Raw genomic sequence first — 27,982 nt, 5'->3', positions numbered from 1 at the left:
ATTAGATAGTTAGTGCATCTGTACTTGCATACTTGCATGTTTCACTGTTAGAAAATAAAATAATAGAAACATAGATATTTGGTATATATAAACACATCATCATACATGCTACGACTGCAGCTTTGCAATGCAGCTGTCCAGCAGCCGCGCCGCCTCTCCCAACAACTCCCACCGCGGTTTGGCAAAGGAGTCTCGGAGAATCATAAGCAGACCGAGACATCCATTGCGTCCGCTCATAGCCTCCAATTCGTTGGGTTCCTGGATTTCACCCACACGATGCAAAAACCCTTGCATGTCGCGCTCTCGGTCGGCCACAGTGAGGAGAATAGGGGGAGGACGCAAGGGTCCATCCAACGCAAATCCATAGGTCCATACCACCAGCGCTGCGAAGTACATAACCCACGGCCGGTTTAGCAAGTAGTCATCACGCGCAGCATACTCCCCGGGCTGGGTGGCCGAATCCAAGAAACACGTAGATAGGAACTTGAGCGCGTAGAACGTGGCATCCCGCGCCGAAGCCTTGGTCGCCCATTTCTCAGTCTTTTCTCGTGCGGCGGAGTAGTCACGCGCCGTGATAGACCGGCCCATTAACCGGCCCGCACCTGCGAAGATCTGCAAATCGGCTATATCGACATGGGACCCCATATGGGCCAGCCCATGCAACACGTTGCGCGACTCGGATGTGGTCGACGGCCCCAGGGCCTCGTCGAAATCGCGGCGCCAGTTATCAAATGCCCGGAGAAGTGCTGTCCGCCACTTGTCCCGTCCGCCGAGAGTCTGGCCCACACCGAGCGAGCTAATTTGCAGGTCTCGCTGGTTCAGATGCCAGCAGACGCTCAGCAAGCCTGACATGATAATAATTCGCCCAAACGCATTGGTCCGGACGGGCTGGCCATTGAGTGTGCGCTTGAGGCCGTCGAGGAACATAATTGGCCGCACACCGTGCGACTGCAGACTGGATTGCACGCGAGCGACCTCGGCGGCGCTTGTTGCAGCCCACAGCGCTTCGTCACACGGCAATGGCAGCCGGAGTTCGTGGGCCACCATTTTGGCCGAGTGACCGAACATAGTAGCATGTGTTGAGTCCAACACAAAGGCGGCGAATGCCACGCGCCGAGTCGCTTCGGTTTTGATCCAGGTTGACCATGACTCGTCTTCTTCTTTGCTTTCCGGGGTAGCAAATGAAGAACTACCGATGAGCGAACTACCTCGGCGCATAAGCGTGAGTGTTGTGTCGTGATGGATATGAGCGCGTTCATGTAATGCGCGTGTAGAAAAGAGCTTCTCGTAGACTTCAAGCAGTAATAAAGATTGGAACACCCAAAGCTTAGCTGGCGGCCGAAAATCCGCATCCATGAAGATTTCCCAACGTAAATGCCAGGCGATGAAACTAGCCAATTCAGCCGCTGCTTCGGTGGCAGACTGCCCATGGATCTTATCCAGTGTTGCCGCTCCAATCGCCATAATCGCTAGTAGTAATAGATTCGGGATACGATCAGCGCTAAATGTCGGCTGATGCAATATTGGAAGTTGTGCATGGAAGTGGTACCAATAGGACCCAATGTACGTCTGCATCATGCGCAAGCTCAAGGCATGTCGGTCGTCATTTAAATCCCCGTCCATCAACGCATCTTTGCGTTTAGCACCTGCCGCATACGCCGATTCATTGAACCGCGTGGACATCAAGTGCAGCAGCTCCTGGCGCTTCGCTTCCGAGATGACAGCCGGTGGTGCTCCCGAGTCCAAAATACTCGTTACGCTCATCGGGTGCTGTGGAATCACGGAACAAAAATTGTGGTTGCTATATGCAGGCTCGTTCATGTAGAACTGATTCTGAACAAGTGGTACCATTCCATAGCCCAACGGCGCGACTGGCTCGCTGAATAACCACGCTGCAAAATCGTCTGCCATGGCGAATGGCGATCGGTTATAGGTTTCGCCGCCAAAAATCGGGTAGGACATGGAGTCGAGATCGATCAGATTATCAGGCTGGTCCAGTACCGCTGGGAAATCTGAGAATTGGTCCACTTGTATCTCATTGCTATCCACTCCGGTGGTGAGGGGGTATGTGGTCACCGGAGGTTTGGGCTCCTCCGAGCCAACAAAGTATTCCGGTGCGGTGATAGCAGGCGAAGAAGGCGGGGAATGTTTCGTGCCATTTTCCGTGAAATGATCTCGTTTCTGGAGCTGGGAACCGCTGGTGGTGTGACGTTCACGATGGCGCGTGCAGAGGTCCTGTCGCACGAAGGATCGGTAGCAGTTGGGAAAGTCGCAGCGGTAGATTTGTTTCGGGGTATGGTTGAGCGCATGACGACTCAGGTGTTCGGCCCGAGAATAGCTCTTCCCACAGCCTTCAAATGTGCATTCAAACTTGCGATCTGACTGAACTTTGCGACTGCGTCGCCGTCTTTTGGAGGGTTGACCGTCGATCTCCATTTTTCATGCCATGGTACGATGATCACTAGAAGGTGGAGTTGGAGAAGAATGTCTGGACAGGAAGGGCCCAATAGGGAACAGGAATGAGTCGAGGAATGAAGCGCAAAGGGGACTTGGAGAGGGTTGTCCGGGGGAAGTGCGGAGATCTCGGTGGGGTTCCAAGGTTATTGGCGGAGATGACTTTATTGGTGAGAAACTGTGCTGTATAGGTATGAACATATGCTGTATAGTATATAGTATTCCTCACAAGAGTTAATTATTCGTATAATGTCTATATACCTAGAGTTGACCTATTCTACTATACAGGATAGTAAAACATAGTATCCCTACATGTACCAGAACCATATGCCAATGGGATATTGATGCTCAATAGATTCATTACTCGTAATCAAATGACCACACGCACAGAGAGTGCGCCAACGCATCTCACAGAAATGAGTTGCGACTATTGAATACCTAGATACAGGTCGAGCTCGTACAACACCTGGCAGTAATGTCAAAGCCAGAAAGGTTCTGGTCAGGCCGGCGTACAAGCAGGTCATTAATCATCACACCGAGTTCATGCCATCCCATCGTGTATCGTACCACTTGGCACGTCAATAGCAAAGAACTGACGCCAGATTTTGTGCAAATGCTTCCGTGGGTTTCTTTTTTTTAGTGCTGATCAGCACCGAAGAATTTACAGCAACATTCTCATCCACTGAAACGGAATCGGGCGGCCTCCAGACGGCCAAGGCCGTCGCGTGGCGCTACATTGCGGCGGCGATACGAGTTGGTAAAGTCTAGGTGGGGTTAGATGAGACAATAAAGAATAGGACGGGGACTTGACTGACCTTGGAGGAGAACACGGATTTTGCGGGTCTCTCCTGACTGGACTTTGTCAGAGACATTCTTCAGCAGTCGCTCGGCTTCGCCGTGCTTCATAGTGCCACTCGGCAGCATCTGGAGGGTGGTCTGCAGCCATGCCCCAGTTTCCTGGGGGAGTAGTTCGAACATCGTCATCAGAACTCCCGACGCGTCAGGGAAGCAGTCGCCTGGGAAAGTGAACATCATGCCCGTCAACACACGCTGCGCCAAAGGCTGGCCTTGCGAGATAATCAACGTCTTAACGGCCTCGCGAACCTCAGGAGGGGTAACGTAAGGCTGGCCTTCGGGGCTGGTGAATTGGGAGACCATAGGCTTGTCGAATGCAAAGCTGAACAAATCACGGTAATAATGCAGCGTAGCGATTAGAGGGTCAAGTTGTTGAAGAGTGAGAGCACTGAGGGCGGCGGAGAAGATGGGGACGGCAAGGGACGAAGTGATATACTTCTTGGGGTAGTATCGAACGGCGTTAGAGGAGAGACGGAAGAAGTCTTCAATCACGTCTGGCAGATTTTGTGGGGGGAGGTCGTTCAAGATCCGTAGGAAAGCAATGGCCTGCTGCTCATAGAACTGGAAAACGGCATCACTGGTGGCCTGGTCGACGTACTCGGCACCATCGGAGAATTCGCGCACCACCGCGTCCGTGGCCCAAAGGAAGCAACCCTCGCGCGAGGCCTGGAATCCGTTCGCGATACTCTGGGCCAGAGTCGGCAAAAGAGGGATCATGCCAGTGCGGTAAGAGATGATCATGTATCGCCAGCATCGGCACACTCGCTCGAGAATAGGCGTAGAAGACGTGAAGTTCATGACAATCGTGGTCATAATGGGTAGAACCTCACCGCAGTATTTGACGGCAGGGTTTTCTTCTCCCGGTGCAAGAATCGGAGTCACCACTTGCACAAAAATAGTGATCAGCTGTAGATGGTCAGCCACGGCTCGCTGGTCCTCTTCAGTCTGCGCATTATTGGCAAGGTTCATAATTCGGGCCATGATCGGGTCGCAGAACATCTTGTATGAATCATAGATCTTCTCATGGGGCTGCACCGAAACCACTGCGGCAACACCTTCAGTAACTTCCTCCTGGCTGGTGGGCTTGAGCTTGTCAAGAACCGATTCGAAGAAGGTATGGAGCTGCGCGATATGACCACCAAGCAACTTCTGGCAGTCGGTTCCCAAGAACTTGAAGGCAAGAGCAGAAGCCTGCACAACTTCTTGGGAGGAATGGTGGAAACCGGAAATCACATAGTTGAGCTGAGCCTCCAATGTTTCGGGATGGAGGGCTGTCCATTCAGTGTAGCGTGCCAACGCCATGATCGCCTGGAACCGCACTTTCTCCTGATCAGGAATCTGAACGATCAGAGGAATCAATTGCCCAAGAATGGTGCTTTCTTCGGGATCGACCATACGGCCCATCGCGCGGAGGCCGAACAGAGGGGCCTCCAGTTCCTGCCAATGGGGAACATGCTCGTTGCTTGCCTGCGATGCATACTTGGCAACCCACTCCTGGATCAGTTGGTAGATTTTAGCAAGACAATCATTCACGCCCACAACAGCACAGCAGTCCTTAAGGACATCGCCCATTGCATGGCGGAATTGGCGGAATTTTTCCTCCTGCTCGCGGTCTCCAGAAAACAGATCCTCCCCCTCGCCCTCTTCCGGAGTAGGGAACTCGAGGTGTTTCACCATGATGTCCACCAACTGGGCAAAGACGGGCTGGAACGCGACTCGAGCATCGGTGTACCGGTCGAGAGTAATATATTGCTTCAGTTCGTACCAGAAAATGAAAGTCAGAGACACTGCGTCGCGCTCCCAGTCCCGTGCGCAACATTCGAGAAGCGCCTCCACGAGTCCCTGGAACTCACCCGGCAGGCGGGCAACAAGGACAACCCATGCTTCACCTGCCTCCGCAAACATTCTTGTGATACCCTTGAAAGCCTCCAAATCTTCGGCCTCGGCAGTTTCGGCAATTTTTGGGCGAAGTGCCATCAATCGCGGATAAAGGGCTTGAATGACGGGCAACGACTCGTCCACGTCCTTTGTGTCGCGGTAAAGCGTGCAAACGCAGTCAACACCGGCGTCAAAAGACGCATCGTTGTCCAAGGCTTTGAAGATGACGTCCATGAGAGGTGACTCAACGACCTTGGCGGCGGGGATTTCACGTAGCCACGAAGTAATGCAGTCGAGAAGACGGGGGTTTGTTGCGGCAGCAGCTGTTTATAGTCAGTTCTGGATCCTAATTCGCAAAGAGAATGGGACGTGGTTGTTGGATACGTACGTGACGATTGGGCATATTGGATCATCAGCTGCATGACCTGCTCTGCATTGTCTTCTAGCAGCTCTTTGGTTCTGTCGACCAATTCGTCTTCCTTTTGCAAATGTCAGCTTCAGTTTTCGTAAGCACCATCGCAGAAACATACGCTGAGATTGATTTTGCGACCCTCAGTGACCTCCTCGGGCAAGATCTTTAGGAACTCCAGAACGCAATCCCCCGCGCTGCCTCCTAGAGCTGCTCCGACAGTCGCTAGGACGTCCTTCCATGTGACCATCTGAATCGCCAGACTGGCCAAGCACACGCATAGCTGGGTCTGAATAGGGCGCGGGCCCGGCGCAAATGCAACCAATAGGTTTAGAACCGAATCTCGAAGGGCCAAAACTGAGTCCGGAGGGAGTTGATCGAGATCGAATATAATCTGCGCAATTAGAATCGGTGAAGACGATTAAGTAGAAGTACCCTTACTTTTCCTTTCAGTGTAGTCGCGGCGAATAGTTTGGCTTCGACGGGCACATCGGGTGACTGTAATAGAGCATGGGTCGTTGTCCAGGCCTCAATCTAAAGATGCATAGAAGATCAGCGAAGAGGACAAGTTAATACGAAGCGAAAGAAGCGTACCGATTTCTGGAACTTCTCAAGGAATTCATGTGCCTGAGTCTTCTCAGTCCGAGACACATTTCCTTGCATTGTCGCGACGGCCGCCAGGACCGGGGCGAATGCCTGCCCGGCTTCCTTGCTGGCCATGTTGAACTAAATGGATTAATCAAGGCTCAGCAATGTATCAAAAATGTATCAGCATCTGACTGCGGAAACGGGTTCGAAGAGGGGGAGCAGTTGAAGGTGGGATGGGGTGGCCGTGACGAGATAACCGTATTACCGTAATCAAATCACGGGACGACTGCCAGGCCCGCCAGAGCTTTCTTCGCCTCGTCTCCCGTGTGACAGCTACCACTTTCGACATAACCGCACATCATGGCAGGCCGCAAGACATTGTTGGCTCCAATCCACTTCATTTTCAGTCTCCTGCAGAAACGCAGCACTGTTTCCATCTGGCTATATGAGCAGCTCGCTTTCCGGATAGAGGGGAAGATCCGAGTATGTGTTTCTTTACGGCATCCCGTTTTGGTTGTCATTTGAGCTAACCTGTACTAGGGCTTTGATGAATTCATGAACCTGGTCATTGACGACGCCGTCGAAGTGCGCCTGGCCACCAAGACAGAGGAAGAGAAGCGCAGGCCACTAGGTAAGTTGAAATTGAAATGGAGTCACACGAGAACACAGCTAACTAATGCGCAATAGGCCAGATCCTCCTCAAGGGAGATAATGTCTCTCTGATCCAGGCCGTTTGAATTTTCGCTATTCCTTTTCTGTTTCTATTTGCGCTATGCCCTGCGATTCAAGAATTGACCATCGCCAACCACGATGGCATCAACCAACCAATCGTGCTCCACCACAGGAATATCCTCAGCGAGCAACTGTTCTTGGAGGGAAAGGGCAACTACCATGGAGTTCAGTCGGGGATAAATGGATTGTTTCTGGGACTACATACCGAGGAATGGCATTTTGCGGGTCGATGTTGAGTATCGCGTTAGAAAATGATCATAATACCCTTTGCCATGACCAAGTCGTCGGAACCCGTGGTCAAAGGCCATGCCCGGCATGACAATAAGATCCAAGCCCTGTGCCAATCCGTTCGGTCGACCTTCGATTTGCGTAGATAAGAGAGATGGGATTCCCCATTTGTCTCGCTGTAATGACTCGAACTCGGATACAGACCCGAGCGCGAACATGTCCATGATGGATGTCTTATCCTGGGTGTGAATATAAGGGATGTAGACGTTCTTCCCACGCTGTAGAGCATCCTTTACGATTCCAGTCGTTGAGAGTTCCCCGCTTGGCATTGACAGGTATACGGCGATGCTTTTGGCGGTTTGGTACTCGGGAAGTGACAAGAAAGTGCTTGTTGCCGCGCTGGCTGCGACAGGTTAGTTATGGACAACCCAAAGACCATCATTCGATCTGACATTGTTGACTTATTGAGGTTGCAGACAGACCCTGCAGAGTTGAGCGCATCCTCTTGCGGAGGTCGCGCTTTGCAGCCTGAAACGCCATGTTGTTAAGATAGTTGTAGATGATAAATACGCCCATCCGCGGGGAAGTTCACGCCGTAAGTTATTGTTCCAAAAAAAAAAGACGGGGAAAAAAGAAAAAGGCATTATTTCGAAAACCACTGTGAACCACTACAATATACACTACCAGTTTATGTCTAATTGTAAACTGATGTGCTTGATAGCCTATTCAGCCAAACCCTTCCCCATTCCAGGGCCTTGCTGAACCACTTAGGTATGTTTGTCTCCACCCCAATAAAGGGCGCCCTTCAAATACTCCCTTTCTGTCAATTTTCTCTTTGTCAACGAAGATGTTTTTGATTTGGGGTCTTTTGGTCACAGCCGCTTTGGCGAACGCGAATGATTTGGTGGGAACATGGACTACCAAATCTCGTGATGTTCTTACTGGTCCAGTATGTGGAACTACTACCTATGTAGGTGGTATACGAATGACTCGAGACTAACTCCTATAGGGATTCTACGATCCGCTCAACGACAAACTCCTCGAGCCCAATTTAACGGGCATTTCATACTCATTTGATGATGACGGGAATTATGAATCTGCATACTATCGCGCAATCTCAAATCGTCAGTTCCCAATGGATATATAAGATTCCGACTCTGTATTAATATCGAATAGCGGTCGACCCATCATGCCCGGGAGGGATTATGCAGTGGCAACATGGCTCTTATACTGTGTTCGGCAACGGAACCCTGATACTGACTCCAATTGCTGTCGATGGCCGTCAGCTACTGTCCGACCCCTGCCGGCAACAGTCAGGCCAGTACACACGATATAACACTACCGAGGAGTTCAAGGTACATCTCTTTCATTTTTTTCTCCGACTCATTCTGACAACACACAGGAATTTTCCGTGTATATTGACAAGTTTAATCGCATTAAACGCCTCGATCTGACCAAGTTTGATGGCTCACTCGTCCATCCCATGTTCCTCGCCTACCAGCCACCAAAGATGCTCCCTACCACGACCTTGAACCCCATGCCAACGGGGCATAAGCAAAAGCGGGAACTGTCCTCAAAAGAATCGGGATTCCACCTGGTCGCGAGAGAACAGCTGGTCAATCCAGACCGATGGTGGTGGTTGGGTGTTCTGATGACATCTCTTGGAGGAGTAGCTTTCTTCTGCTCATGAACAATTCAGGCTGGCGTTGGAGAGGAGTTTGGTATTCGTTCTTTCTGTTAATTATAAGTGTGATCTGGATGCCCTTGACTGAGGCTATTGTGACACTAATATACAATCTGGTAAATGTAAGCTCAAGAGAGCGCGTTCTTCACCTCAGTAGCAACTTCTTTCCGGTCCACTGGCTTGCCATCGAGAGGACCTCCTGGAGCAAACAGAGCTTTGAGAACGGTTCCTTGGTTGGGCTTCGTATTGGCATTGATCATAGCAGCGATCTCGTTGATGACCACTTCTTTGATCTCGGCAATGGGGAGGGTCTTGACCTGACTAGCATATTCCTCCAATACCACAACCTGTGCATCTTCTTTCTCCTTCAGATCTGGACGTTCAGCGGCAGCAAACTCCTTTGCTGCATCTTTAGAGGCGTTCAGGCGTTTCCGGATTAGCGACAAGAGCTGAATGTCTGTTTGAATTGGCGAGGCGGTTTTGGCGGCGTTGTTGGTCTCAGAGATCAGAGCACGAAGTACATTCAGTCTGATAATAAGCGCGCTGAACCTCCAAAACATAAGTGGAAAAGCTTCTCTACCTTGTGGTGTCTTTGGCTCTCATAGCAGTTTTCAGATCAGTCCGCAAAGTAGCCATCAAGGGTGGCAGGGCCGGACCGGTGGAATTCCACCGTACCAGACGAGCTGGTAGGCGTGAAGAAAAACGAATAGATTGAAACATTTTGATTGACAGATTCAATGACAAGTTTAGACAATAAGAAACAAGCTCAATTGAGGATCAATGGGAATGGGGGGACAATCAACAATAGTCAACCATACCGTAAAAGCGGAAGTTCCCAATTGGTCTGTGCGCTCCCAGGTGTTGACTCTCTCTTTTCGCAAAGACCTTGAATAATCCAATCTCCTCCCAAGACCTTCTCTCATCGTCATTCCCCCAGATATCTTTTACTTTCTTTTTCTCGTCCGACCTACACTGCAGCTTCTTTGTGCTTTCTAGCGGGAGATCCTCCCTTTCTCCCTCAAAACCGCCGCCATGTCGTATCCGACTCTTCCAACAAATCTCCCTCCGGCGACGCCGCAGAAACCCCTTCCTGGAGCTTACTTTCAGACCCCGGCACCAGCTACAGCACGGCCTCTCCCTTCCAAGTCGCCATTGCAGACGCAACCCCAGACGCCCATGCCAAAGCTCCCTCCAGCAGCCTCGAAGACCAAAAATCAAACAGTGAGCACCGAGGAACGCGGGGCGCGAACGATCAATAGCAGCTTGCAAAGCGAATCGCGTTATCCAGACCTTGATAGCTATCTATCCCGTGAGATTCCTCAATTGAGACTGTCTGGAGCGAGACTGACCAAAAACAGAGGGCTCCTCGTCTGAGTACAACATCCCCGTATCTCAATCATGGGCACCATTCCAGAAAGTCAAAATGTACGATATCCCCGATCAGATTTTCGACCAATACAACCGCGCACAAGTTTCGACCAGCATGGGTCTGTTCGCCGAGTTAAACCACGCGTGGGTCGCGATTGATAATGCATTGTACATTTGGGATTTCACACATCCCAACCCGCAATTGGTGGGATTCGAGGAACAGCCTAACAGCATCAATGCTGTAAAGCTGACCAAACCGCGCTCGGGAGTTTTCTTGCCTGCGATCACTCATTTGTTGGTCATCGCGACGACTGCGGACATCATTCTGCTGGGAATGGGCTATGAAAACACGCCGAGTGGAGGTCGACAAGTTTCTCTGTATCACACGGGGATGTCGGTGGCAGTCCGTGGCTTGGATATAAATGTTTTTGCAGCATCACCATCCACCGGACGCATTTTCTTTGGAGGATCGTCTGACACTGATGTACACGAGGTCACTTACCAACAGGAGGAAAGGTGGTTCCAGGGCCGCTGTGGGAGAGTCAACCATACCAGCTCCCGTCTATCGGCTTTCAGGCCTTCGATGAGCCTGACAAACCTTGCACAAAGTGCCGCCGAGCATGTAGTGCAGATGGCACTTGACGACAGCCGGAACTTGCTCTACACACTCTCCTCCTCGTCTACAATTCGTGTGTTCCATATGGGACCTGAAAACACTTTGACACTCGCAATCACCAAACGCGCTCTAGATATCTATTCTAACATCGGACACATCATCACCTCAAACGAAACCCTCAACCCCGGAATCAAGATTGTGTCAATCAGTCCGGTGCCAGCCACAGAAGCGTCGCGGTATCATCTAGTTGCAACGACAGCAACCGGATATCGCATATATCTCAGCGCCACTGGTTCAAACAGTTGGGCGCCTGCCTCGACCAACACTAGCCCTCCCACAAGCATGCAGGCACTGCATGTCAAGACACCGCCCGTCGATACCTCCCCCGGTGTGAGCGGGGTGGCACCTTCCATCTCACTTGCTTCACCTCTTGGCGCGGTTTCTCCTTCTGCTGGTCAGATTACCACACTTTCACCCACTCGTCTTGCCGAGCGATATTCCCCAGGCTATTTCTTCTGTTTCACTACTAAGGATGCACAGCAAAAGATTGATACCCTTTTCATCTCAACCCCCGACTCTGGTCGGGTCGCTCAGTACCAGGAAAGTTCGGTCAGTGGTAAAGCCGCTGAGTCGGCTATCATCCTGGACCTGGGAGGCAAGGCAGAGGATATTGGCCTGGTTTCAGCACCTTCGCCGGTGACCAATGAACTAGCCGTTCAATTCGACCACCCAGCTGCTGAGATTGCGATCTTGACTAACGGTGGTGTTCATATCATTCGTCGGCGCCGTCTCGTGGATATCTTCGCGGCTTTGCTCCGCAGCAGCGGCAACCCCCATGAGGGACTTACCGGCGAGATCCAAAATTTCCTTAGAACATATGGACGGAGCGAGATGCTGGCAACTGCTTTAGCCGTGGCTTGTGGCCAGGGTATGGAGATTTCCCCTGACCAAAGACTGACCCGAATTACCGATCCGGACGTCCTTGCTGCAGCACGCCAGGCCTTCATTACCCAAGGTGGTCGAGCCCATTTGAATGAAAATGCTATTGCGGATGGCTCGACCTCCGCTCTTGACGCAGTGCAGCCCTCTCCTCGCCACACGGGTATCGCACTATACATAGCCCGTCTGTTGAGATCTATCTGGAAGGAGAAAATTGCCAAGGTGGGCAATGGACCTAACGGCGCACAGTCCGTTTCCGCGTCCGTGAGTTCCAGTAAGCTGCAGGCTGTCCAGCATGACCTCTCCTCGCTGGCAGAGTTCTTCAAGGTGAACAAGACCTTTATCGATGGGCTCAACGGTCCCGACGCGCTTGCCCGGGTAAACAGCAAGCAAGAAGAAGTGGCGCTGCAAGCCGAGCACCGCGCATTACACTCACTCGTTCAGTTGGTGTCGCACACGATTGAGGGTATCTCATTCATACTCGTTCTATTCGATGAGCGGGTTGATGAGATTGTGGCGACTTTGCCAGCTGAATCGAAAGCAAAGTTCCTCAGCCTCACCTTTGAGGAACTGTTTAGCTCCAGCAAGGGACATGAAATTGCCAAGGAACTTGTGAAGGGCATTGTTAACCGCAACATTGCCAAGGGTTCCAACGTCGAGACCGTGGCCGATGCACTTCGACGACGATGTGGCAGTTTCTGCAGTACAGAGGATGTGGTGATTTTCAAGGCGCAAGAGATGCTGAAGCGCGCGACCGAGGCCGGTGCCAATACTGAACTGGGCCGCAACTTACTCAACGAGAGTCTACATCTCTTCCAGCAGGTGGCAGAATGCCTACCTATGGATTATCTGGTTTCTGCTGTGGACAATTTCATTGCCAACCAGTTCTTTGCAGGTATGCTGTGTGAGCGCTGTCTTTGCTGTCTCGTACTAATTGGTTTCTTTTTATTCTTTCTCTAGGTGCTATTCAGCTTGCCCTCAACGTTGCTGCTCGGTCCGACAAGTCAAACCTTGCCTATTCCTGGATTATGGATCAGCGTCCCGAACAGGTGCTTATCCCCCTTATTCCCTATGGATCCCAGCGCCAGCTCACGCTCACAACTACCCAGGACCCCCGCAGGGAGTACTTCTATTTCCGCAAGCAGTGCTATGATCTAATCTTCAAAGTCGTGCTTGCGGTTGACAAATTGGCTGCATCTGATCCCGGTCTCATTGATGGCCAGTTGACCACTATTGCCAAACGCCAGAACGAGGCCTATGGCGTGATCTCCGATTCCACCGATGAAGTGTTCCTGACGAGTTTGTACGACTGGTACCTTGAGCAGGGCTGGAACGATCGGTTGCTGCAGACGCAATCGCCATTTGTGGTCACCTACCTTCAGCGCAAGTCGAACGATGATCTGGGCCATGCCGATCTACTTTGGCGGTTCTACGCCCAGTCCCAGCGATTCTTCGAGACTGCACAGGTTCAGTTCCACCTGGCCAATAGTGCTTTCGTGTTGCCATTGAGTCGTCGTATTGAGTACCTTGGTCAAGCCCGTGCCAACGCTTCGATTTTCACACCGGACGTCGGGCGTCAATCAAGGCAGCGACTGCTGCAAGAGATTTCGAATCTCATTGACGTGGCCAATATTCAGGATGATCTACTCCAAAGACTCAAGGATGACGAGCGAATTCTTCCCGAGCGGAAACCCGAGATACTGCGTGAGGTCGACGGACCAGTGCTGGATATTAGTACAGTAAGTCCTAACTTCCCCAGCAAATCAGATTGAAGAAAGATACTAACGTGTTCTAGCTATTCAACAAATACGCCGACTCCGCCAGTTACCATGACATCTGTCTCCAAATATTCTACCAAGCCGACCACCGCAATGCGGCCGACGTCAAGTCAACTTGGCAGCACCTGATCCAGGGAGTCCATGATGCCACCGTTCAACGCGGCTCACCGCAACCTTACGAAGCGGTGATCGACAAAGTCCGCAGCCTCGGCAGTCGCCTGCGGATGTCCGAGACCATTTTCCCCATCCGAGAGCTCGTCCCCATGCTGGAGCGGTATGCATTGGAGTTCCAGCGTAACGTCGGCCCGGCGACCTGGGTGGTGGATCTGTTCTTAGATCTTGGCGTGGCGCACGAATCCCTGTACGCTGTGCTGGAGACGATGTACTACACCGACGAGGCGCCCTTCCACGGATCAAACCGCCGAGTGATTGCACACGACCTGCTGTACCTGCTGAATGGATGGTTCCATGAGACCGTGCGCCTGGGCGGCATTGTTTTCGGCTCGGATATCGTTGCCGAGCGTGTGTCTGAGATGCTGCTGCTCCTCCAACAGAGCGGTGTCATTAGTGGGGAGCAATTGGAGATCGCCCATGACTTGCGGTCACGGATCGATGACATTCTACGGTAATGTGGCGTTTGCTGCTGAGGAGGCGATGTGGGCCATGTAGCATTGCAGATCTGCGTGGCGGTGACTGAGATTTACTTTGACATATGATCTTTTTTAAGGGATCGGGTGCGTTCTGGGATTTTGTTTGTAACTCTAGGCGTGGGGTGGTAATGAAAACGAATTCACAGTCAAATGGGTCTCTAAGATACAGGGAATATAGCCCTGATCACGCAAAATGAATACATAGTCAATATTTCGATCTTCCAAAAGAACAAATTAAATTAAAATTCATTAGAATCTATAAAACCGAGACACCGGCATAACCCCATTCTATCACATTATGGCAGTCTATTCGAACTCTTCATCCTCCTCATCCTCTTCCTCATACACGGGAATGGGCTTCTCACCCAGAGCAATCAAGCGGAAGATGTGACGAGCCTTAGCACCGTAATCATCATCCAAGTAATCAACAATGGCAGAGTCTAAGTTTTATTAGCAAGGTCCTCAATTCCAAGTCCAGAAAAAGAAGAAAGAAAAAAAAACTCACGAATAGTCGACCGATTATCAAACATCACAATTGTCCTGGGTTGCCAGCGCACACGGACCTGGAAATCATGACCGGTAACCAGATGATTCATGAGGAAATCCAACACCCACTTAGTCTCAGAATCTTTGAGACCATCAATCCTCGTAATAAACTCCCCATTCAAGAACATACACTTCTCCCCGGTAACGGGATGCACGCGGATAAGCGGATGAACCGTATCAACGGGATCCTTCCTAACCAAGCCACCGGTCATGCGGGCATGGGCAATCATCTTAGCCGACGAATGCGTAACCTTCAATCCATCCAAGAAAGCCGTGACAGCCGGCGAGAGCCGCTTATAGGCCAAGTCCGTAGCAGCGAATACGGTATCACCGCCGACCTCAGGGCCCTGCAGGAGCCCGAGCATGACATAGCCGGGAGGCTGGATCTCGTAACTGACATCCTGGTGCCAGAGGGTGGTTGTGGTACGCTGCTGCAGGAAACGGGCGATTTCATCTCTGTTTCCGTCGCGGTGGATGATATGGAAAGCGGGATGATCTGTCATTGAGCCTGAGACGGGCTGGTAGTTTGGTTTACCGAAGTGACGCATGAAAGATTCCTGGGCGTCTGGGCCTGCGTCGATGAGGTCCTGGTCTGGGAAGGCGACGACCTTGCGCTCTGAGATGAGGAGGGCGAGTTCATCTCTTCCTGCGGCGGAGAGGTCTGAGAGCTGGACGTTCTCGACGATTGTTCCTAGGCTTGGCTGGATGTGGGAGACTTTTGCGGTTGGGGGCAACAGGTTTGGTTTTGATTTGTTGCGGACGCGCAGGGCTGGGTCTTCATATTCGAAGGGTTGGAGGGGTTCGAACCAAATTGGGTCCCAAGAGGGGAGGTATTGGGGGTACTTGGTTGAGATTTTGGATTGCTTGTCTACATCGACGTAGGGGATGTTGATGTCGTAGCTGATTGGTTCTTGCTTTTTTGGCTGCTTTGGACGACGGGGGGCTGAGGAAGGCATTGTGTATAGATGTATATTGTATAGATGTATAGATTGTATGAGTGGAGTATATAATAGATGGATAAGATGGATAAGGGGGAAGAGAAAGTGGGATGGTTCCTTTATATATATATATAGTTATACTCTCTCCTATATAGTCGCATCAAACTAAAACACTAGTCAATTCCCTTCATCTCCGAGTGGTGAGATACGAACAGCGGTCAGAGATAATAAGATAATAATGAAAAGAAATAATATTCCTATTCAAGTTAAAATAACCAAAAAAGAACTGAAATAACTAAAATAACTAAAATCCCCCCGTTAACCCATGTCAATCCCATCCACTACCGTTCCCACTGCAAATCCCCGTGCCACGACCGTTCGCCCACTTTTTTTCTTTCGAAAAGCTTCCAAGAGGGTACTACGTACACCGCTATATACATATGTAATGGGAATACTTCGAAGATAAGGCATACTGCAGGCTGAATGGCAATTGCATTATCTGCCGTGATCTATGCATGAGATTATGATTCGGCATGGGATTCGGCTTAAGTAGAACTATTTAGGAAGCTCCATGGAGAAAAATAAAAAAAAGAGAGGCAATTAGGCAAAAAGGAAGGAAAAGAAGGGCAAAAGAAAAAAGGAAAAGAAGAACACCCTGTCCTGAGCTAATTAGGGCATCCCGATCTTGCGGTCTACATCCCGGTAGTCTGTCTGTAGTCTGCCTCTTTGACCTATCAAACCGGGTTCTCTAGGAAGTTCCCTGTATCAAATGCATCCATGCATGACTACCTTATCCCGGTGATGTAATTTTTAGGAGATTTGGCATCCAAGGTCCTTTGTCTAATAGGTAATCTATGTGGATATCCCATGGATATCTGATAATTCCCTCGGATTCATCCTCTCCCCGAGGGAGTTCCGTCAGGCCACCTTAAAATTGAGAAGCAGCGGTGAGATCAAGTCAAAGTTGGATGTATATACGGACTACATTGTAGTAACCTCGGCTAAGTCTAAAAATATTAAGATATACACTAACATCTCCAAAAAAGCAATTATACAACTATATGTAGTAGCTATAACTACGGAGTATGTTGTTCCTGGGTCACCTGATATTCTCTACCCCTAAACAAGAACATCCCAAAACATCTACGGAGTATCTCCGTACACATCTACTCCGTACACATTCACACACTCCTTGTCTTACCCCTTGACTTCGCTTTGCATATGACCCAGCACATCCCAACCATGTCCATCTGCACTCGTAAACGGGACTTGGCCTATCTCCTCTTTTTCGTCACCCATGTCCCGATCATTCTCCGTATGATTCTCTATCTGCAGATCTCCCACATTAACCTCACATCTGCACATACTAACACCCTACAAACACCATACAGTAATTGACACAGTCCCTCTCCTACCATCCTTCCTCCAAACAAATCTCTCCCACCAGCTGCGCGAATTCTACATAACAACCTACCGCGACAAATTCTTCGAAGACCCCCCAACATGGTTCACCGTCTTCATCTGGATGGAGCTGCTGTACCACCTCCCAGTCTCGATATGGGCGGCTCGGGGTCTGCTTAAAGGTACTTTACTCCTTTCCCTCAAGCTTATGCTCGTACATCGTACATGGTACTATGTATATACTATGTATATCCTTGTATCCTTGTCTATCCAGTCCAGTCCAACCCCCAACCACCTACATCTACATCACGTCTTATATCCATTATATCCATTACATATCTATATCAAATGCAATATCTGGAAATCTGACTACATATCCTTATCTTCCCCGAACAGGGGAATGGCATCACAATGAAAAAATGAAAAAGACGCAATAAGCAACTAACACAATTTCCAATTCATCTAGACCACCCCCTCGTCCCTGTGCATCTCCTCGTCTTCGGTATTCAAGCCTTCATCACCACGCTGACGTCTCTGGTGGTTGTGTGGAGTTGGACCGACCGTTCGGTCGCAGAGAAGCAGCAGCTTACCACGCTGTATGCTCCGTATATGGCGTTAGGTATGTACAATCCAAGGTTGTCCGACAGAATGTCGCAATTGGCCTTCCAGGGCTGCCCAGGTGATGCAAACCTGTTACTGACATATTATAGGCGGGTTCATGGCTCTAGACATGGTATTCCGTCTACGCGACAAACTAATGCCGAAAACTAAGCGCGAATAAACAACATATACCCCTCGTGGACTCACGGTACTTATACAAGTACCTGTAGGAAAATAAACACAATCTATTACAATGAAGCCAGCGTTATAATCGTACACATCATTACGTGTTTTGATCAAGTCTCGCTAATCCAAGTTCCCATCCCGACCAAAACGCCCTTGAATGTAAATGCAGAAAGCGGAATCCATCCGTAGATCAAATCAAAAACCCGATCGCCCCCTCCAGGTCTCCATGTGCCATATCCAGAGCCCGGACGGCTTCCTCGCGCGAGAATCCCAGCTCCGTGATCCTGGCGATGGAGTCCTGCGGCCACCGCGAAGTAGGCGCAGGTCGGATATTGATCCTTGGCTGTGACCCTGACGAGCCGGACCCGGAGGCGGATGCAATATTGGGGGTGGCATTGGCATTAGGATTGTTCTCCGCTTTATGCGTGACCGCGCCGGTGCGGGCACCCACTTCGGCACCATCGGCACCCTTGACCGTAGGTTCCGCCTCGAACTCTTCAGTAAAGTGCTTGGGGATATCACTCTCACCGAGGAAGGGGACGGCCTGGTCCTGAATGACAAGCGCACCACGCTGGAGATCGATGCAGGCCTGGTGTCGGCGAAGCATGTCCAAACCGAGGAGCAGGTCGATCTGCTTCCCTTCCATGACGGTGAAGGAGCAGGGCAGGAACATCTCGCCGATCTTGATCTGGGCAGAGTGAACCCGGCCCAGGATCGGGGCGGTCCCGACGCCCTTGGCGATGCCGCCGTAGCGACGGTCTACCAGGCGCATTATGTTACACGATGTTGCACACTCGGGCGACATGATAGTCACCTGAGCGCCGGAGTCGACGAAGGCGTTTAGACGGTGGCCGTTTACTTCCACGGGGATGTAGAGCATTGTCACGCGACCGAAGGCTAGAGAAACAGATTTGGTTAGCTTTCATCCTCACTCCAGCAGCCTAGCAGGCAGTTCAAAAGACATAGAGCATACACTCAGGATGATGCTCCATGGCATTGTGTAGATTTTCCGTAACAGCATTCTGGCGAATAATCTCCTCGATTTCCTTCTGGTTATCGTGGTTAAAAGGATCGGCATTGAGCATCGCAATGCGGGCTTCCTTTTCCGCCTCCCGCTGCGCCTCACCCTGCTGCTGCCTAAGCAGGACCTCACGGAAGCGCTGAGCATTATCCGCGGCTTCAGACAGCTCTGGGTTCTGCCTGCGGACAGCCTCGCGCACGCGGGGATCACCCAGGATATGTAGACGAATAGTTTCGGGGTCCGGCATGCCGGGGCGGGGTTGAGCGTTCTGTCTGGGCGCGACGGAGCTGGAAGCGGCGGGGCGAGGGGCTGGTTGGGGAGCTCGGAGGGTGACGTGCACACCGAGCATGTCGCCCTCGGTGATGCCGGCTTGGTCTAGGGTTTGGGAGGGGTTTTGGAGGAGCTGGTTGTTATAGACAAGCTGTTGGGCTTCGGGTGGGATGCTAGTTTCGCTTTCGACAATAGCTTTGAGGAGCTCGATTGACATATCACCGCCCACTTCTAGGTTGATGATGTCGGAGTCCGCCTGCTCAGGGCGGATGACGCTGACGGTGATACGCATGGTATCGGCAAGGATGTGTGCTAGGAAGGTGATGAGGTAAACTATAGAAGAGAGAGGAGAAAGAGTAGAGGAAAAAAAAAAGAAAAAGATGGGAGAAGCCGAGAAGTAGAAAGAGACCGGGAGAGAGAGGAAAGATTAATAAAGCGGGAAGGGGACACCTGACTCTTTAAGAAGCTCTCTCTCTTTTTCTCTCTCCAGGGTTCTCCCTTACATCCACTCTATTTCTTTCTTTTCCTCAAATCAGAAATGGCATAGACTTTTATTCCGACTCTAGTGCTGCAGCTAACGTGGTCTCGTACATCCATGATCTTCTCCCACCTACGTATTGCATATGCGCAATGAGCCCCGCGCTGAGCCGTTTAGCTCCTCCACTCATTGCCCCATGGCCCCCCAAACAGGCTAATGGCTGACCAGGTCCTATCCGCGTCATCAGCCTCGGAAAGTTGTTGGATATAGAAGTTTCGCCTTGGATTTGCCCCATTTTCTTGACTCTACTCTGTACGGTCATGTCCGATATCCCACAGTCTCCCGGTGTTGGTTGCCAGCGTCAATGGCTTCCGTACTTTGTCAAACTACTACAGCGGGGCTACCTAGTCCGCAGGACTGTCCGAGAGCCCCGAGGCTGGACTAGCTATTTCACAAGTACGTCGGTTCGTGTCCGTTGTCCTACACGACCAGTCCCAAACTAGACCCCAACCTATTCGAAGATATCGCAGTTCTGATGAATCATTCACCCCCGCGCTACTCGCCACATGCAGGGAACTTTAGCCATGCTTTGAGACTGCCAAGCATAGCTTTAAGTAGCTGCATGCATTTGTCCGGTATAAACGTTGCAACGGATATAAACACGTATAACGGGTTTGAGGCGATAGTCAGGCGTTCAAATGGATTGAGGACCAACCGGTTGGCGAAGTTCCCATTTAACATAGGTAACCGTTTTCGAGATGACCGTTTCTAGAGCCGTGCATTAGTGCTAATGTTTCAGATTGGCTCCATCAACCCCAACGTCCCGTGGATCAGACATGGCGCCGTTTCGGGGTTTCTTAGGGTTTGTTAGGGCGGTTTCCGAGAACCGATTCTTATAGGTCGACCTTTAATCTCCGTACTCGCATTTTATTTTATTTTATCTTTATAACAGCTAACCGCGCCGAACAAGAAGAACGAAGAGACACGGCTCGGCTTCATCTGGCCAGCCTTCGTGTTGAAATCCAGCGCGTATCTCGCTGCGGTGATATCCCACTTACGTTGTTGCACTGATGCGCAGATTTCGCCCCTAAGATGCTGGCTATCCCGAGGGCGCCGGTGAACCCCCGTCTGTTTGACTTCGTGTCCAAACACGCCGAGCAGATCCTGCAGGGTTTCTACGTGCTTATCCGGGTTTCCCCGGATTCATGGCGGAGAACATGGACTTGAATTATCCTTCCAATATACGGATGCAATTTGACTTATATCGAGCTGCAAGCTATCAATGCGCATAGCCGAGGGGTCACCAGGGACCCCCGTCCCCACTTACCACCTTGGCGTCGATCATTTCGTCAATATGAAGCTAGCCCGGTCGAGACAGACCATATGGTGAGACTCAACACACATTGAGCCACATGGTATGCGATATAACTTGGACCAACGTCATCTCGCTGCCACCGGGCCTTGCTTCAAATTGAACTTGCCGTTTATAGGGCGAGATGTCGGCGTGCAATGATGTGGTCTAGGCCATGGGGGTTTATAGGTTCACGTTCCCTGTCGTCGCCACTGTGCTGGATGTAGAGAGAGTAGGTCATGGCTGTAGTCATGCCGGAGAGATTGCCTATGTAGGTGCCCAGATTGGGAATAGCGAATGTCGAGGACGGGGGTAGCATCCATGGATGTAACAGTGCGTTGTAGGTATCGTTCAAATTATTAGCACGCTACCACCTGTTGTGCTGGAAACGGCTGCGAAGAGAAGATGGGTCGATTCAAGATACTTTGAGAGTGTTCCTAAGGAAGCATTAGAGATACCACCTGCCATGCCTTGGACGTTACTAGATACCTTACGATCCCACATACTACATAGTTAGTGTGGTCTACTCGTCAGGGAAATGGACAATAATCTGGAAAGTTATATCATAATCATTCATAACGTCGTCTTACTAGTGCTCGCTAGTAAGAAAGCTGCGGCCGAAATACTATAGACAAAAAGAAAACGAAAAGCTTCTATACTTCTGGTCCGAAAGACGCCTGAAAACTCCTTATTTCCACCACTAGCGAGCAGCGATACTTGGGAAGAAGCGCGGGCCTGCATACCCATGTGCAATAATGCTTTCGATATCAATATTTCCGTGGGCTCGCGGGCTCCACAGCTTAATGAGAATGAACCGACCAGATCTTGAAACGTCAGTACTCAGTTATCCACATCCAATTCCAAAGATACATACGGCGGCGGATCAAATTTGATGGTAACCATGCTCTTCTCTCGCTCGATAAAGAAACGCGCATGTGGCTTTAGAACTTCGGCAGCTGGGTGAGCAGGCTCCGCTGGGGGTTTGGATGCACGAGACTCGGGCCATGGCGCAGTCTCTGCTCGCTGACGCGGCTGAGAGTACTCAGTCGTTCTGATTCAATTTGTCGGCGACGCTGATGTCTGCTTGAAGGGTCTTCCTCATCGCTTGGACTTTCGTCGGTATCCGATAAAGGATCTTCCGTCTGCTCGGCCTGGGTTCTCTCGAGCAATGCAGAGCGCCAGTCTTCGTCATCGTCTGAATCTTCGTTATTCTCGTCGTACTCGGTGGTGATGTGGAACTGCGCTTGCGGGTCTTCTGCGGTCTGCGGAACGGCGGCTGAATGTGGGCTCATGAGGACTGTGCGTTCGAGATTTTGGAGTGGCGGTCGGAAGCCAGTGAGGTATTCCTGGGATGGTTGCATGCCACTGCGGCGGCCTCGACGGCGGTATCGGCCGCTGGAGTATTGAATTTGGTACTGAGCGGTGCGGGCAAGCAGTTCATCAGAGGTCATCGCGACAAATACCATACCTTCTTGTATTCTGGTTCAAGTTAGCCAGAATTAGCCATCAGTCCAATGTACAGACACGCTGGTGGACATACGGAGCATCGAACCCGCATTGAGGGGCTTTGATAACGATCTTCTTCAAGCAGAACGGGGCCTCGCCCCGATGACAGAGGACCAAGTTGCAACGGGCCTCTTTGGTAGAGTAGACACTTGTATTGTTGTCCAAAACATTCTCTGGGCGCGAACACCCGCTGTCCGGATCGTAGCTTCCCCCGTCGCAGCTAGCGATTTCCATTTGCAGCATTCCCGGTACCACTTGTCCGTATTGACCATAATTGAAGCCTCGGAATTCCTCACGGTTATCATCAGTGTCCAGCTTGCGACGCTTCATCCGTCCTTGGCCATCACGGCCCGACTGGCCGGATGGTGGCATTAGGGGCGGCGACCTGGATAAAGATCCGTCTGGGCTTGGTGGTCTAAGCGTTTGCCAGGGCAAACGATGGCGAAGGGAATGTGACTCTGGGGAGAGCGATGTGCGAGCCCGTTCTGAGCGAATCTGGTCGAGCCAAATGCTCCGAATTCGCTCTGCGGGGCCAGCTGTCTCGGAGTGCAGTTGTTGGATCTGGCGATCGATGTCGGCCCGGGCTTGCTCAAAGTTGGTGCGATCGCGAGCTCGGTCCAGAGAATGCTCAGCCACTTCTCGGTTTAATGTTTCCAAAGCAAGGGTGGCGTTGTAGGCGTTGTGGGCACCGGAGCGATTTCGTTCCGATACGAAATTGCGGAGATGCTGGAGACGGAGAATCTCAGGGCGTTCGTCAGGCCTGATAGTACGGGATATGCGACGGGATGAAGAGGAAGAAGCACGAGGATAATCGTAATTCCCAGACTAAAGGGAAGTGTAAGACATCAGCCAGACGCATAGGAGCCATGAGAGACATTACCATCATTCAGGCTCGTGGGTACCGCTTGAGAGGTGGAGTTAGCTATGTCGGGTCAGGGGATAGGGGGTTGGCGATACCGTCTGGGCACACACCCGACAGAAATAAATAAACCCAGGAAGATTAAAGAAGCAAAAGGATGAATCCTGGAGAAGAGTTGGCAACCTTGTGAGTTGTCCAAGATTGATAACACGTGATGGTCGATTAGATCATCGCTAGTGGAAGGGGAAGGTTGAGGTTGGAAAGTTGGCCCAACGGGCTACAACTTCTTTTATATATTTCATTCAGCTCGTCGTTTTCATTCTGCACTTCGTTCCTCATATAAACTCCTTTATCAGGCCTGGGTTAATAACTAACTGTGTCACATAGCCACATAGCTCTTTGAGCTCATAGATTTCTATAAGAAAGGACCAAGACCCACGAAAGTGGCATCTGTGTATCAATATCCTTTTAAATGAATAAATAATGCCGAACCTCATCTGATAGACAAGATAGCACCTTCCGCCTAACGTATAGCTCGAAAGCCTATATAGGCAATGCGAGGAAGGGAAATTTCTGCAAGAAATGCTGTATATATAGTATTGTAGTAAATAATCTGTTAGAAGAGGCTAGAACTTATCCAGAGAGATTTATATTTGCTACTAGGTGGCGTTGGGTAAATTCTACATATCGACTTCATCTGTAGCCTTTATAGTTAGCAGCACCTAACTAGTTATAGCATTGCTAGTGACCTAGAATCATAGCACCATAGAATCACATACACTCAAACTTGCTATACTTAGAATATATTGAACATCTTCTGCTAATTTGTCCATATTCCCTATCTAACTGGCATTCTATCCTAAATGAACGTATAAATCAGATCAGATATCCTGATCATAAAGTTGTATACTTCTTTGTCCCCACAGCCCCACACAGTAGCTCCCTGGTCACCTGACATCGAAACCCATTCAACTTCTTGGACTTCTGAACCTCCTTCTACAACTTCGAAACTTCCACTTCCATTGCACACCCCATTAAGCCACTAAGTCACTAATTACTTTTCACTCGACATTGAATCCCCCAAAATATAACTCCAAGGGCTTCGCATTGCCCACCGCGCACCTGGGAAAGATTGTACTCTCATCTCAACCACTTGATCGGCATTATGGCGGAGCAACAAGATAATGCACAGTCAATCAGTGCTGGTATGGTCAACCACTAGAATCTGACCCAACCCTTACTGACTTTGCCAGATGAAATCGCCCTGTATGACCGACAGATCCGCTTGTGGGGAGTGCACGCACAAGAAAAGTGAGCAACCCAGCTTACTAAAACGCTACATATCCTAACCACAGCTAGAATCCGATCTGCAAATATCCTCCTCATCACTGTGAAAGCTCTCGCGAATGAAGTGGCCAAGAACCTCGTCCTGGCGGGCATCGGGTCACTCACCATAATCGACCACCAGGACGTCACAGACGAGGACCTGGGAGCGCAGTTCTTCATTGCTGAAGCACAAAGTGAGAAGGATGTGATTGGGAAGAATGTGAGCTATAATCAGGGCAGAACATCTACCGCCATGCACTAACAGCCGCAGCGCGCGCAAGTCGCAGGACCGCAAATCCACAAAATGAACCCTCGGGTTAAGCTCAACATCGACACTTCCGATGTCAAAACTAAACAACCCGACTTCTTCGCGCAATTCGACATCACGATCGCCACAGAGCTCGACTTTCTAACCAACACCACTGTGAATGCCGCCTGCCGATTAGCCAACAGGCCCTTCTATGCCGCTGGTCTACACGGCCTCTACGGCTACGTTTTCGCCGACCTAATCAGCCACGACTTCGTGATCGAGCGCAACAAATCCAATATGCCCCCTGCAACCCAAGAAACACCCACCCGCAGCATCATCGACATAACCACCAAGAAAGAACAAAACGAGGCCAACAAGGAAGAAAGCAAGATCATCGAGCTAGTCACCAAGCGCGAGGTATACTCACCGCTCATCCTCGCAAACACCTCTCCACTGCCGGAAGAATACACTCGACTCCCACGGCGTCGCAAGCAAGTAACCCCGCTACTTAGCTGCCTGCGCGCACTGTGGGAATTCGAAAAACTACGCGGCCACCGCCCGACCTTCACCCACGAAGACCTGGAACTATTCACGAAGCTATCCCGCGACCGACACCAGGAACTGAAGCTGGAGCCACTCACATTGGATTCTGTGTTCCTACGGACGTTCCTGCAAAACCTGGGTAGCGAGTTGAGTCCCGTTGCGGCGTTTTTGGGCGGTGCGCTGGCGCAGGATGTTATTAACGTTCTTTCGGCGAGGGAGCAGCCGCTACAGAATATGTTGCTGTTTGATGGGGAGAAGAGCGTTGGCCCGATTTATTCACTCCATCCTTTCTTCCCTGATGATGGTGCGGAGATGGCTGCTGTGCCGCCGGTCAGGAACCCAGTTACAGTTCCTGTTGCTGGGGATTCGTGAGGGCAATTAGAATAGACGAAGGCGGACAGTGACTGAGATGGGCTTAGCATTACGAATCTCCTTTTTTCTTACGGATTCCAATAACCCGGGGCTTAGATCTCGGTCTTATTATGTACGATAGAACACGAGCAACCATTGGCACTTGATAATTGCATGAAATTGGAAACTATGTACAATTTTGTTCAGGTAAAATATTAGCTATCCATTCTCAAGGCCATGTAGTAGAACCTGCAATGCTATTCGAACCCAACCCAACCTAACCCAGACGCCGTCTAACAAAAGATCACAAAATGCACGATATACCTACCAAGGGAATCAATAAATTAACGCAAGGCCTCAGTGACGGGTCTCTTCTTTTCCAAGTTCCTCATCGCTATTCTTCCGCGGTCCCATAGAAGGACCCTCCTCATCATCAGAAATCAAGCCATGGAGCTCGAATGCCTCGGCATCTTGGATCTGCTGCGAGTTTGAACGCGCACGACCATTCGCGTTCCCGTTGAGAGTGGAGTACATGGGGCCATCCTGGTTGGTGGACTCGGAGTTGGGCCAGGCGTGGACAGCGTAGATGTGGAGAAGGATGTTGACGACTGGAAGAGAAGAATGAGTGGGTGTTCCAGAAAAGATAAGTGGTGGGTAGGGAATCAACTTACAGAGGAAGACAATGAAGGCAATGCTGTAGAGGATCAAGACGTAGGACACGTGAGTGACACCTGCGTTGTGCAGCAGGAGCATCTGCTCCTCGGTGGCACCCATGAAGAGGAAACCGGAGGCGTAGAGCAACTGCAAAAGAGAAACTAGGTCAGTATCATCCTACATATACCACATCGACTGGAGGAGAGACATACGAAGGGAGTCAGGTATTGGAAGCTGTTCGGCTCGGAGAGAGCAGGCTTATCCTTTAGCACGAACGAGATCTCAATGATGCGCGTCAGGCCCGCCGCCATCAGGGTATACCCGAAGATGGAGTGGATCATAGTACTGATCATCAGCGACTGGGGGTGGGCGGACATGGCATAACCGGTAATCAAGATGACAATGGCCGGAATGAGGTTACGCTTAGGGCGGCCGCTGCGGGTACGGCTGAGCCACATACCCAGCAGACCAGCGCACCACCAAATAATTCCCATAGTGGTATGCTGGAGGTCATTGTGAGCCCAGGGGGAACCCCAGCGGTGCTCGGTGAAAGTATTAACACAGCCCCAAGCGGCGATGATAAGCGAATCGAAGAACTCCTGACTACGACCGGTACGGCGCAACCAATACTGGCCGACAAGCAAGAGAATGGTCAAACAGATACCGTACCCGATGAAGGCGGAGCCCATGATGAAATGGGCCAGACATTGACCGAGGTGATCATCGCGACAGAAGCCGAGCGAGGCAATGCCGCCGAATAGCATCTGCGCCCAGCTGAGGACGGGCATGACCTTGCCGACGATGCCATGGGCCAACACGAAGATCCACCGGATGCGAGCCTGGCCCGCCTTCTCAAGATGCAGCTTGAGATAGAACCCGAGGACGACTTGCGCGACCAGCAATAGCATCAGCCAGTTTGCGACAGAGGCGTGCACGTTCTTATCGAATTGGCGGCCTTTGTGGGCGTGGCCGAGGAAGTAGGCTAACACGGCGATGACGGTGCCGACGACTTGGACGGGGACATGCCAGCGGGAGCGGATTATCTGAATTGCTTTGTTAGAGATGGATGCGACGGCAGGGAAGAAACGGAGAGGCAAGTGAAGCGGTACATACCCCAAGAACCATTCCCGTTGGGAAGATTATGCCAAAAGCTAACCCCATGAGAATCATATGAGTCCATAGTGTTGAGTCCTGGAATCATTGTTAGCTTTGTGCGAGGGAAATAGCGTAGTACCACATACGATAGGATCCTGGGAGATAGATTCGCCCTCAGGAACAGCCTCGTGGCCGCCATGGGCGAGAGCCGAGGCCACTAATACAGACAAAGTCCATAAAAACTGGCGAAGATATGCCATGGTGTGGTTGAGGTAGGGAGTTGCAAGGGAGAAGAGAACAAATGCGGACAACAGGTAAACCCAATCCGGGGCATCCGATTAGGCGGGACGACGCGTGGAGTCAAAGAACCGTCTTTTTGATCTCCAGGGCTGTATTCTCGAATAGCCAAGTGATATAGGTAGCTATTT

At 50.8% G+C, this 27,982-nt stretch overlaps 13 protein-coding genes across 13 annotated transcripts; 5 read left to right on the top strand and 8 right to left on the bottom strand.

Annotated features, from left to right (window-relative positions):
- Positions 1-108: 108 nt before the first annotated feature.
- N7489_002232 (putative C2H2 finger domain protein) lies at positions 109-2,436 on the bottom strand (the record flags this gene model as incomplete). Its single annotated transcript, XM_056707987.1, has 1 exon — positions 109-2,436. One exon carries the CDS (start codon positions 2,434-2,436, stop codon positions 109-111), a length of 2,328 nt encoding a protein of 775 aa, XP_056572289.1.
- Positions 2,437-3,129: 693 nt separating this feature from the next.
- Positions 3,130-6,398, bottom strand: N7489_002231 (mRNA transport regulator MTR10; the record flags this gene model as incomplete). Its single annotated transcript, XM_056707986.1, has 6 exons — positions 6,191-6,398; positions 6,038-6,130; positions 5,718-5,990; positions 5,576-5,666; positions 3,270-5,510; positions 3,130-3,218 (listed from the first exon to the last, which is right to left on the bottom strand). The coding sequence occupies exons 1-6, from the start codon at positions 6,314-6,316 to the stop codon at positions 3,130-3,132; spliced, it is 2,913 nt and encodes a 970-aa protein (XP_056572288.1). The 5' UTR covers positions 6,317-6,398.
- Positions 6,399-6,544: 146 nt separating this feature from the next.
- On the top strand, positions 6,545-6,921 carry N7489_002230 (small nuclear ribonucleoprotein E; the record flags this gene model as incomplete). The annotated part of the gene is made up of 3 exons (XM_056707985.1): positions 6,545-6,667; positions 6,725-6,815; positions 6,872-6,921. The coding sequence occupies 3 exons, from the start codon at positions 6,545-6,547 to the stop codon at positions 6,919-6,921; spliced, it is 264 nt and encodes an 87-aa protein (XP_056572287.1).
- Positions 6,922-6,954: 33 nt separating this feature from the next.
- On the bottom strand, positions 6,955-7,684 carry N7489_002229 (5-formyltetrahydrofolate cyclo-ligase; the record flags this gene model as incomplete). The annotated part of the gene is made up of 3 exons (XM_056707984.1): positions 6,955-7,070; positions 7,122-7,547; positions 7,597-7,684. 3 exons carry the CDS (start codon positions 7,682-7,684, stop codon positions 6,955-6,957), a joined length of 630 nt encoding a protein of 209 aa, XP_056572286.1.
- Positions 7,685-7,991: 307 nt separating this feature from the next.
- On the top strand, positions 7,992-8,834 carry N7489_002228 (uncharacterized protein; the record flags this gene model as incomplete). The annotated part of the gene is made up of 4 exons (XM_056707983.1): positions 7,992-8,093; positions 8,154-8,268; positions 8,321-8,499; positions 8,547-8,834. The coding sequence occupies 4 exons, from the start codon at positions 7,992-7,994 to the stop codon at positions 8,832-8,834; spliced, it is 684 nt and encodes a 227-aa protein (XP_056572285.1).
- A 122-nt stretch (positions 8,835-8,956) lies between these two features.
- Positions 8,957-9,548, bottom strand: N7489_002227 (uncharacterized protein; the record flags this gene model as incomplete). Its single annotated transcript, XM_056707982.1, has 2 exons — positions 8,957-9,356; positions 9,409-9,548. 2 exons carry the CDS (start codon positions 9,546-9,548, stop codon positions 8,957-8,959), a joined length of 540 nt encoding a protein of 179 aa, XP_056572284.1.
- A 312-nt stretch (positions 9,549-9,860) lies between these two features.
- N7489_002226 (putative non-repetitive nucleoporin) lies at positions 9,861-14,158 on the top strand (the record flags this gene model as incomplete). The annotated part of the gene is made up of 4 exons (XM_056707981.1): positions 9,861-10,137; positions 10,187-12,646; positions 12,712-13,490; positions 13,547-14,158. 4 exons carry the CDS (start codon positions 9,861-9,863, stop codon positions 14,156-14,158), a joined length of 4,128 nt encoding a protein of 1,375 aa, XP_056572283.1.
- Positions 14,159-14,485: 327 nt separating this feature from the next.
- On the bottom strand, positions 14,486-15,681 carry N7489_002225 (TauD/TfdA dioxygenase family protein; the record flags this gene model as incomplete). Its single annotated transcript, XM_056707980.1, has 2 exons — positions 14,486-14,619; positions 14,685-15,681. 2 exons carry the CDS (start codon positions 15,679-15,681, stop codon positions 14,486-14,488), a joined length of 1,131 nt encoding a protein of 376 aa, XP_056572282.1.
- Positions 15,682-16,905: 1,224 nt separating this feature from the next.
- N7489_002224 (EXPERA domain-containing protein) lies at positions 16,906-17,845 on the top strand (the record flags this gene model as incomplete). The annotated part of the gene is made up of 4 exons (XM_056707979.1): positions 16,906-16,978; positions 17,055-17,246; positions 17,531-17,683; positions 17,775-17,845. 4 exons carry the CDS (start codon positions 16,906-16,908, stop codon positions 17,843-17,845), a joined length of 489 nt encoding a protein of 162 aa, XP_056572281.1.
- A 195-nt stretch (positions 17,846-18,040) lies between these two features.
- ddiA (putative DNA damage-inducible v-SNARE binding protein Ddi1) lies at positions 18,041-19,433 on the bottom strand (the record flags this gene model as incomplete). The annotated part of the gene is made up of 2 exons (XM_056707978.1): positions 18,041-18,747; positions 18,824-19,433. The coding sequence occupies 2 exons, from the start codon at positions 19,431-19,433 to the stop codon at positions 18,041-18,043; spliced, it is 1,317 nt and encodes a 438-aa protein (XP_056572280.1).
- A 2,478-nt stretch (positions 19,434-21,911) lies between these two features.
- N7489_002222 (uncharacterized protein) lies at positions 21,912-23,362 on the bottom strand (the record flags this gene model as incomplete). The annotated part of the gene is made up of 3 exons (XM_056707977.1): positions 21,912-22,449; positions 22,511-23,301; positions 23,357-23,362. The coding sequence occupies 3 exons, from the start codon at positions 23,360-23,362 to the stop codon at positions 21,912-21,914; spliced, it is 1,335 nt and encodes a 444-aa protein (XP_056572279.1).
- Positions 23,363-24,500: 1,138 nt separating this feature from the next.
- On the top strand, positions 24,501-25,826 carry N7489_002221 (E1 ubiquitin-activating protein AOS1; the record flags this gene model as incomplete). The annotated part of the gene is made up of 4 exons (XM_056707976.1): positions 24,501-24,540; positions 24,589-24,646; positions 24,695-24,881; positions 24,933-25,826. The coding sequence occupies 4 exons, from the start codon at positions 24,501-24,503 to the stop codon at positions 25,824-25,826; spliced, it is 1,179 nt and encodes a 392-aa protein (XP_056572278.1).
- Positions 25,827-26,162: 336 nt separating this feature from the next.
- On the bottom strand, positions 26,163-27,814 carry N7489_002220 (Ytp1 family protein; the record flags this gene model as incomplete). Its single annotated transcript, XM_056707975.1, has 5 exons — positions 26,163-26,413; positions 26,477-26,606; positions 26,672-27,502; positions 27,573-27,650; positions 27,701-27,814. The coding sequence occupies 5 exons, from the start codon at positions 27,812-27,814 to the stop codon at positions 26,163-26,165; spliced, it is 1,404 nt and encodes a 467-aa protein (XP_056572277.1).
- Positions 27,815-27,982: the final 168 nt, after the last annotated feature.

Source organism: Penicillium chrysogenum (genome assembly GCF_028827035.1).
Source record: "Penicillium chrysogenum strain IBT 35668 chromosome Unknown utg000001l_segment0_segment0, whole genome shotgun sequence".
In the NCBI taxonomy this organism is placed as follows: domain Eukaryota; kingdom Fungi; phylum Ascomycota; class Eurotiomycetes; order Eurotiales; family Aspergillaceae; genus Penicillium; species Penicillium chrysogenum.
This window is presented reverse-complemented; position numbering and strand designations above follow the sequence as displayed.